Source organism: Ipomoea triloba, chromosome 1 (assembly GCF_003576645.1).
Source record: "Ipomoea triloba cultivar NCNSP0323 chromosome 1, ASM357664v1".
Taxonomy (NCBI): Eukaryota; Viridiplantae; Streptophyta; class Magnoliopsida; order Solanales; family Convolvulaceae; genus Ipomoea; species Ipomoea triloba.
The window spans coordinates 7,883,670-7,894,658 of NC_044916.1; the positions used below are offsets into that span (position 1 = coordinate 7,883,670).

A 10,989-nucleotide genomic window follows, 5' to 3' on the forward strand; every position below is an offset into this window, starting at 1 on the left:
CGGTCAGTTAACAGATTAACCGAACTTTTTAAAGCTAAAGTTCTAAATCCTAAAAATAACACCTATTATAATAAATCTAATTAAAATAATACATATAATAATAAATCCATAAGAAAATATAGAAAAACAATATCATAAGAACATTACAAATTTATAGAGATTTTACATATTAGATTTTAGTTAAAATTTTAAAAAACCTTTAACCATTAACTAAACCGAACGGTTAACCATTGTTTAACTGAACTTTTTTCGGTTAGGTTAATGGCTAAATGTTTTTTTTTAAATTTCAGTTAACGGTTAATTGGTTTCGAATTTAAGTTCGGTTAATGGTTCAAGGTTTTCTAAAAATTCAATTAATGATTAATATGGTTCGAAAGTGTCGGTTAACCGTTTTTAACTGAACTTTTTCAGTTCGGTTATTCGTTAAAGGTTTTTTAAAATTTCGATTAACGGTTAATTGGGTTCGAAATTGTCGGTCAACCAAACGATTAACCGAAATTTTAAACATATATATAACTAAATAAATAAATATATAATCTAATATGTAAAATTTCTATAAATTTGTAATGTTTTTATGATATTATTTTTGCATATTTTCTTATGGATTTGTTACTATATGTATTATTTTAATTGAATTTATTATTATAGGTATTATTTTTAGGATTTAGAACTTTAGCTTTAAAAGGTTCGGTTAATCTATTAATCGACCGATTAATCCAAAAAAAATTTCAATTCGGTTCGGTTAACGGTTAAAGTTTTAAAAACTTTGGTTAAAACGGTTCGGTTAATAGATTACACACCCCTAGCGTTGATATATAAAACTAAACTAAGAGATATTGTCCCAATATTAAATATTAAATATAATAATATTAATAATAATAGTAATAATAATAATAAATACTCATTTTGTTCCCTCGACTATTAATACCCATTTTGGTCCCTCAACTATTGAAAATGACGATTTTGCCCCCCTTTATAACGGCTTATGGATGGAAATTGTAACGGAGGACCAAATTGAGTATATTTTAGAAGTTAGAAGACTAAATTGGGTACTTTTAATTCTATGGGACAAAATCAAGTATTATGCTATAGTTGAGGGACCAAAATGGGTATTAACTCTTAATTTTATTTGTATAAAAAAATTGAAGTTAAAAAAAAAAAAAGGATTGTGTTTGGGTGCATGTTGTTACATGCACACTGGTCCACGATATAACTATTGAAAGACATATACATGGACCCAAAAAGAAACCCCGGGTGAATGGGATAAAACAAGGAGGCTAGGCATCTACTTCTTTGGTTGTTATGTTCATAATTTTAAAACTCTATATTCACATGGGTGAGAATCGGATCTCTAACCTCATGCTTAAGGTTAGGCAATGTGTTGAACAACCACGCGAACCATATTAGTTTACTAGTTTTCTACTATAAAAGAGCATTTACCGAAAACAAAAAGGCATTCAATTCAATGAAATTCAACTCAATTCAATCTTTATACAATGCGCAGCAGATCCAAACATCTCTACAACTCTCTCTACCTAAAAATTACCTCTCTTCTTCTCCTAAAAATCCAAAAGATATTCCTAACCGAGTGCTCTCTATACGACTATACCAATGTATTTATACAAAATTACTGTAAATATATTGAATTTTGACTTGACACCGCTCAAAAAGATCCGTGATTTTTACCTTTCAGTTCCCACATTAAAAAATTTATCTATTTATTTTCCGCCTTAGCTCAATTTATTTATTTTCTATCTCATCATCAAACCGGTAATGTTGACCGACCAAATAACTACCCCCAATAGTCATAAAACCATTGCCCACAATTATTATACTATAGACTAGGATCCAACTTGCATTATGGATCCTGATCCAAAGTGATATTCAAATTATGTACTAAAAGTTAACATATTATGTATTTTCAATTAACATATTATACACATATAAATGAATTAAAAGTACATAATAGGACACATAATATGTTAATTATAAATACATAATATGTTAATTGTAATATGTAAATAATTTATTAATTGAAAGCATATAAAATATTAATTGTAGTAGGCACACAATTTATTAACTAAAGACACATAATATTTTAATTATATACAGATAATCTAATGTTTTGAACCAGGAACCAAAATGTAAGGTAGACTCTCGTTCATAGCACTTTCTACTTCTTGGCACTGTCTGGAATTGCAAGGAGCTAGGAAGCGAGAGATTGGATCAACTTGACCCAACGAGGCCCTCGACCTCAGCCCAAAAACGACGATTTGGACATAGCTCTACCACAGATCCCGCAATTTGTGTACAATGGACCAAAGTCCATCTTATATTGTGGATCCTAATTTAAAATATTGTACTCCATCTCTTCCATTTTATCTGTCTTATTTACTATTCATTAATCAAATTAACTTTCTTTATTGTTTATTTTCTTTAATAATTTTTTATTATTTTTAAATTTAATTTTTTTTGTGTTTAATAGTAATTTTAATATAGTTTTTAAATATATAAATTTTATATATTAATGCTAAACTTCAATCAAGCCTCGTTAAATGAATCAGACAAATAAAATAGGGCAGAAGTAATAACATTTAGATTATGTACTAACAGTTAACATATTATGTACCTTTAATTAATATAGATTATATATCTATCACAATTAACATATCATATACATGCAATTAATAAATTAGTTAACATATTATGTATCTTTAATTAATAAATTATATACTTATCATAATGAACATATAATATACATTTAATTTATTTAAAGATACATAATATATTAATTGTAAGTATACATTCTGAACTTCATTTAGGATACACAATGCAATGTGAATCTTAATCCATGGTATAGTTTGCCCCTCCTTACTTGCCAAGTGACCCCTCCAAGCCCAAGCAATCTTAAATAGCCCGTGTACTCCCTTTCTCAAATAGCCCATATCACAATTCACAACCCTCTTAAATGGCCCAAGTAATCTACCAAACATCTAAACAAAATTTCATTTTTCTGAACAACACCAGAGCCAACAATTGCTACAGCCTACACACAATGAACTAGTCTATCACACAACTTCCGACTTTGAGAAAACACAACTCCAAATTGGTAGGATAGCATCAACTCCATCACCAATTCCCACACCTATTACCCATTTATCTCAATGTCCTTGCCTTGCTTATTCCAAATACATATTCAAAGCATTCACATAGGGCAAAGCAACCATTGCAAATATTAGAGAAGCAAAGAAGAATTCATACTGTTCAGCCTTCATTTTCCATGGTTGGCATAGATGATTCTGGCTAAACTGCAACTAATGCAAGATACTTACCTGAGAGACCACAACATCCTGCCAAAACCAAATGATTAGAAGCACCATTTGCTAATAGTACTTGGAGGATGGCGTATCAAAAGAGGAAAGGCTTAAGGTTTGTTAAGTAGATATAAGTTGTGTGTACAAAGTGGCAACTCACAAATGATTAACAAAATACTCCCAATGAGCATAACAAGCAAGGCTAGAAGTTGTCCGCATGGACTTAACTCACTGATTCAACAGACAGTCTTTTAGAGCAAGAGACCAAGGTTCAAAACGAAACAAGAAACCAATGTTCAAAACTCGATGACAACAGCTTACAAATTTATCCCTTGTGTGCACCACATTTGGCTTTGGCCTTATGTATACTATGTCGGGCCGGGGATTCAATATGTTGGGGCAAGGAAAGAGGTTCTGCAGCATAGATTGGCAAAATTGAGGTCTCTGTAATTGCAATAAGCTAATTGAACTGGGAATCTTTGCCCAAACTACTCTCAATATAAAAAGAACAATCATTATCATGTCAATCATAATATGACTATGGGACTCTAATTCCAAAGGGAAACTTTGAAATTACTATTGTTTACACACCTAAGAAACAAAGGTATGGTGACACAAATTCAACTAACAGGGAAGGAGCAAGCAAAAAGCTTATAAACAGGCAAAACTGGTTTCTAACAAGTCATTTCACAGAGCATACACTAGGGAATGTGACACAATAAATAATAAACTTCCATAAAACTTAAAACACTTACATATTCATGAAGAGGAGGATCTTAGCATCCCCTTCACATACACACTAAAACGACTATCAGCTAATGCCAAATTATTCTTGTAGAAACCCTACATATATCATTTAGGATAAGACAAATACCTAGACAACACAACATGGGACTATGAAACACTCTATATATATATATATAGTATGGGAAAAGTTAACCAAGGAGCAAGAGCTATTCTGTTACTTCCATTACTACTACTACTACTTGATCAAGGCAGGAACCTGGAAATGAAAGAGAGGCTTGACGAATTGCTTTGCCAATCCGACCTTCCCCTTGAAAAAATAAGGGAAGCAACTGCGAATTGGAGCAATTAACCAAACTTTTGCAACATTTTTCAACCCACAAACCACTAGACTTTTAGCTTTCCAACTGAACCTTCCTTCAAGTCGAGCCGGGAGAGAATAGAGAATAAAGAGAAACCCTTTTTCTTAGGTTCTATACAAACTCACGACGGATCCAGCCTCAGAAGCCGCCGCAAACCGCTAGAAGCGTCGTCGTAGCTCTCGGTGCTCTTTTTCTTAAAGAAAGCAGGCACGGGAAGAGAACTGGGCGGCGGAGAGGAGATGAAAGCCGATCCGGCGTAAAAATCAGCGATTTTGATCTGCTTTGGAACCATATCTGGCTCCGGACCGAGCCGATCCGTGGTCGACAAAGCCAAATCGTCGTCTTCCTCCGGCGCACAACAATTCACCTCGCTCTTCTCGCCCTCCATCATCATAACCTTCTTCTCCAACCCGTTCTTCATCGACACAGTCAACGCTTCGCCGCGCTTCAAAATCTTGACCTGCCCCATGACGAGATGGCGGTTCTTGGCCGGCGGAGAGCTTGACAAGCTGGCGCAGCCGCCTCTACTAGTATTACTATTTCTACTGCTCTTCTGAGGACTCCGCTTCCGCCGATTCGACTTATCGGATCCATGGTTAGGGTTAGAAGAAGAAGAACAAGTCTTCTTTGATTTGGGTGAAGGAAAACTGGAATTAACAAAAGTATTGTGACGATTATAAGCTAGGCGATCCTTCAAAGGATCTTGAGGACGAAGAACTGCGATTTCACCCATCGGAAAGTAACACAAACACACCAGATTGGGATGAAGATGAAAATTATGTATATAAATAAATAAAAATAGAGAAAATTGAGATCTGACGTTGATCTGTGGCTACAGAAAGATAGCAGATCTGAAGACAAAAGAGAGCATTTCGAAGTTAATTTCGTGAGAGATGTGTAGAGAGAATGAGTTTAGGAGATTGAGTCGGGTGGTTATAAAGGGATCGAAGGCGGTGGAAAACGTGGCGATGATGGAGAGGTTGGGGGGTTCCATATACGCACGCTTATATGCGCGTAAAAGCCTTTTTCTTTCACTCTTCTAGGTTTTCTTATTTTATTGCCTGCCTTTATTAAGGCTATTTGGGCATGCCAAGGATCTAGTGGCATCAAACCCTTCCCTTTATATGAGAGGTGGCATGTGTTTCAATAGATTGAGAAAGTAGTTATGAACAGATACTGCATTGTAATAGAGTTAGTAGTATTAAAAAAAAAGGCTATTTGGGCCATGGGCTCTAACATCTCATTTATGATTTTTTTTTCTTAGTTTTTTGTATGACATAGTCACATAAAGGTTAGAAGACAAAATTTTATTGTGCACCATGGTTTATGTAGCAGTGCAGATTATGAAGTATGTATTATTTTAATTTTATTATAATTTTCATTTGATATTATATATTATTATTTGAGCTCTATTTTCTTTATTTTTTACACACTAGTTTAATTATAGTAATGTTGAAGTATTATTTTAATTGCATTTTAGCTCATTTGATAATATATGTTATTGTATGACTCTGAATTTTAGTTTTATTTTTCACACGCACACTAATTTCAGTATAGCAATACAAAAGAATCATTTTAATTATACTATAGTTTCATTTGATAATAATGTGCTCTTTCTTTTACATTCATTTTTCACACATACTAGTTTCATTATAGTAACACTAAAGTATCATTTTTGTTCTACTACACTTTCAATTGACGATCATGGTCCACACATCAATATATGAACCATGGTCCACTGTATAACAGTTAAGGTGAGAGGGATGATGTGGATGAGAGGGGAGAGGGGAGAGGGGAGAGGGGAGAGAGATAAAAAGATGAATTTAGAGCAACATCAATAGTTATAAATTTTTGTGAATTTTTGCAGTCCATGTAGGAGGGAGAAGCAAGAGAAAAGATGAAAAAAAAGAGAAAAAATGAAACAATAAATTCTGGCAGGAAAAAAAAACTAAAGGTATTACGTGCCTTCTAGGCGCGCAGATTGCTGCACACGCGCACCATTCTGCGCAAGTTTTCTTCTTTTCTCAAAAGTGGACTCCACCCAAAAATCATACTGCGTATTTGCATGAGAAAAATCTAGCCATAAGCTAAGCCCTCTTTCCCATTAGATAAAAACAAATTCCTAGTTTTGTCTTCTTCAAAAACTGAGCAAAAACTATTATTGTGGTTGCTCTAAGAAAAGAAAAACTAGTTTATCCTGATGTCCTGTACGCGTACTGCGCACAAAGCGTGCCCAATGAGCATATGTAGTGCATGCGCCCGCTGGGCATGTTAACCATGCATTTTCTTTAAAAAGCTTTTTTGATAACTCTTTTTTATTTTTTCTTATTCCTCTTTTCCTTTTTTTTTTCACTCCCTTTTTCTCTCTTACTTGGGGGTAAAAAATTTGTGAAAAAAATCAATACTAACGGGTTTGCTCTTATAATGGTCGACGCCACATCATTTCATCGTTGTGTAATAGGGAAAAGATAAATACTAAATTTGGTCCTTTGATGATGGTTGTTTTAATTTACTTCTTGTTAAATTTGGGGTGTTTAGAAAATGATCAATCAATTATTTTTTTAATTAAATTTTATTTAATTCACTTAAATGGTTAAGATGGATGTTTGATAAAACAAGTTATTAGCATGACTAATTATCTTATTCAAAAAAAAAAAAAAAAGCATGACTAATTATCTAATTAGTTGAATTTTAAAATGAGGGAGGCTTTAGAGCACCATTTTCATACCAATTGATTGCAATTAATATCTAAAAGTCATAATGTACTCTAAAATCTTCTCCTTCTTGACAAATCAGGAAACTAATTACTCTCTTGTTAAACGAGAAAAATCTTGCTCTAACTATGAAAGTGTTCTGTATATTACTTGATGATCTGAATGTGTACAAGGCTGGTGTATTTATATGCATTAGCGATGATCTAGATCCACACAATTCAAATTCAAACACTTAGGGGCCGTTTGGTTTACGGAATCTTAGATTACCCAGGTAATAGGATTACCTCGAGGAAGGTAATGTGAGATTTTGGGAATGTAAGATTACCTGATGCGTTTGGTTAAAGTTGGAGGAATGTAATATTAACTTGTTTGGTTGAAGGTTATATTTTAGGTTATATTACTTCAATTACTTAAATGCCCTCATAGTAATTGAAAGGTGTAAATTGCGAGCCTCTTTAATTTATTTTTTTTCCATAATTCAAAATTTAACAAGATGCTTCTAATAATAAATTAATAATAATAATAATAACAACAACAACAACAACAATAATAATAAATAATAATAATAATAATAATAATAATAATAATAATAATAATAGAATGCGTACAGTTGAGGTTTAGGCAATACACAGACCAACAATTTTAATTTGGAGTGAGGGTAATTTTGGAATATTGAAAAGTAATCTTACATTACCTAAGCAAAACTTGGTAATCACATTACCTCAAATATACCCTGATTTCCTACGTGGCAGTAATCTTTTATTACCTTCCATCTCAGATTACCTGAACCAAACATGGTAATCTAACATTACCTTTCTCAGATTACCAAGGTAATCTCAGATCCCTTGAACCAAACGCCGCCTTAAGGTTGAGAGGAATTACAAATTATTAAAAAAAATCTATGTGCCTTGGTCTCCAACCAGAGATGTAGATAGAGAGCAGTGAGTTTTTTGGTCAAATTTTTTAATAGGATGACATCCACTTCAGCAATAATAGGGAGAAATGGTCCTGAAACAGTGTTTTTGTTTCCGTTGACTAAATGCTCCTGAATAGTCATTTGACTTTCGTTTCACATTTGAAATGGTCAAATGGTTCGCTGAAACAGTGTTTTTGTTTTTCAAGTTCCTTAACTTGGGGATTTTTTTATTTTTTATTTTCTAAAAAGAGGAAAATAAAAGAAAAGTAAAAGTAAAAGTGGCATTGTAGCAGTTTCGTTTTTACAGAAACACGAAGGCAAGGAAAGCGCGTGTAACTCTGCAATTCAAGCTGGTATCTGATGTGTCAAGGGGATAAAGTTTCCGCACTTTCTCCTTTATGCCCTCCATCTTCTTCCATTTTTACACCTTTGCCTCTCTTAAGTCTTACCAAACTTTGCTTTGCAAACAAATATCAACTAGGCTAAACCAAGTTGCTATTTTTTTGGGATACATAGATAGAGCTGTCGAAACGGATCGGCGGGTCCCGCCTTACCAAAGCCCGCCATATGGCGGGGCGGGCCAAAATACGGGCTTATGGGAGATCGGCCTGTCTCGCCACGCCTTAAGCCCGTGGGCCTTGGCGGGGCCCGTCAAATTTTAAAATTTTAAATTTAAATAAAAAAAAGTAATAAGTGTATACTAAAATAATTTGAACATTTTAATCATATATTAATGCATTTGTAAATTTTTAAACACAATAATAACAAATAAATAATCAAATACATAATGTATTAATCCAGAAGTAAATAACAAATACTAAATTATTTTTAACTTCATAATATATATATATATATATATATATATATATATATATTACTGTTGCATTTTATTTTAATAATTTTTTTATTATATATTTGGCGGGTCCCCGCCAAGCCCGCCTCATCAATTCCACGGGTTAAGCAAGGACGGGCTAAAAAGTCCGTCAAAATACGAGTCCAAAATATTAAAGTCCGTTCTGTCATTTTCGTGGGGCGGGACGGGCTAACCCGGCGGGCTAAGCCCGTTTTGACGGCTCTATACATAGGGGTTACCCGGTGCAAAGAGCATAAACAAATCTACTTTTTTTTTTCATATGAGAGCATATCCACATTTGTTCATCGTGTATTAAAATTTTTAGCTTTGGTCGTATAATTTTTAAATCTTTGCCATATTTGATCTACAATTATTAAAAAATTTAAATCATTACCACATTGCCATATTTGATCTACAATTATTAGGAATTGTATTAATTATAGTAGAAATAGGAATTGTATTATCTTATTTTAGAATATAGGAGTGAGATTTTGTTTATTTATATTAATATAATAATAGATAATAGATTTCGAAACCACAGATAGATAATAGATTTCCACAGAATTCGGATTCGGAGAAGAAAAAAGAGCATTAACAGGCCGGCAAGAAGAAAACCCAGCAGCGAAACAAGAAGATTCGAATAAGACATAAGTTAAATCTTGAGTATGGAGCTATAGCAAGCAAAGCAGCACACAAACCTCATTCTAATTCAAAGACTTCTGCTCCAGAAAATCCACAGAAGATGGTGCCTAAGAACGAGTTAGTTGTTGGTCCATCTTTGCAACCAAAGGATGGGTTCTCATCAGAAACGGAAAGGAATCTTTCTACCACTGCAATAATGGAAAGAATACCAAGTACATGGCATCCTTCCTCTCCCTGGAAGAATTACAGGGTAATAAGTGGGCATTTGGGTTGGGTGCGGTCTGTTGCAGTGGACCACAATAATTCATGGTTTTGTACAGGCTCAGCTGATAGGACTATCAAGATTTGGGATTTAGCAACTGGAACTCTAAAACTCACTCTTACTGGCCATATTCAACAAATAAGAGGCCTTGCTGTTAGCAATAAGAAGCAAACCCACATCTTCTCTGCAGGTGATGATAAACAAGTAAGATGCTGGGACGTAGAACAAAATAAGACGATTCGGTCTTATCATGGACATTTAAGTGGTGTCCATTGTTTAGCTCTTCATCCCACTATTGATATGCTCTTCACTGGGGGTCGTGATTCTGTGTGTAGGGCATGACAACACTATCTCCTCTGTTTTTACTCGACCACTGGATCCTCAGGTCATCACTGCTTCACATGATTCAACCATAAAATTCTGGGGTAGATATGCTAATACAACTCTGGCAACACTCACACACCACAAGAAATCTGTGAGGGCGATGGCTTTGCATCCAAAGGAAGACAATGCTTTTGCGTCTGCCTCCGCTGACAACAACAAAAAAAAAATTCAACCTCCCCAGAGGAGAATTTTTGCACAACATGCTTTCTCACCAGAAAACAACCATCAATGCAATGGCGGTTAATGTCCAGGGTGTTATGGCTACAGGAGGTGATAATGGAAGCTTGTGGTTCTGGGATTGGAGGAGTGGCCACAATTTCCATCAAGCACAAACTATTCTTCAACCTGGGTCACTGGAAACTGAAGCTGCTATCTATGCTCTCACCTATGATGTAACTGGTAGAAGGCTTATTACTTGTGAGGCTGACAAGACCATAAAGATGTGGAAAGAAGATGACAATGGCACCCCAGAAACTCACCATCTTCATTTTAATAAGTAATATATTAAGTATATATATCTTTTTAGTTTTATGCTATTAGTAATATATTTTAAAATATTTTATTTGAACAATTTTGTTACTATAAAATTTAGTGTTCAATATTCTTATGAATTTCTTATGAAATAGTTTCTTTTATGCTTATTAATAAATAATAATATAGAAATTTTGAAGATAAAAATAATAATGTTGATAATATTAATGTGGTGAAAAACAATATAATAAGAAGAATTTTATGATATATTATAATAGGTTTTGTAAGAAAATTATATATGATAAAAATCAAAATCATTGAAAGTTT

At 33.7% G+C, this 10,989-nt stretch overlaps 1 protein-coding gene and 1 pseudogene across 1 annotated transcript; one reads left to right on the forward strand and one right to left on the reverse strand.

Annotated features, from left to right (window-relative positions):
- Positions 1–4,023: 4,023 nt before the first annotated feature.
- LOC116032429 lies at positions 4,024–5,339 on the reverse strand. The gene has a single exon (XM_031274983.1). The coding sequence runs from the start codon at positions 5,151–5,153 to the stop codon at positions 4,542–4,544; it is 612 nt and encodes a 203-aa protein (XP_031130843.1). The 5' UTR covers positions 5,154–5,339; the 3' UTR covers positions 4,024–4,541.
- A 1,923-nt stretch (positions 5,340–7,262) lies between these two features.
- LOC116022652 lies at positions 7,263–10,691 on the forward strand (annotated as a pseudogene).
- Positions 10,692–10,989: the final 298 nt, after the last annotated feature.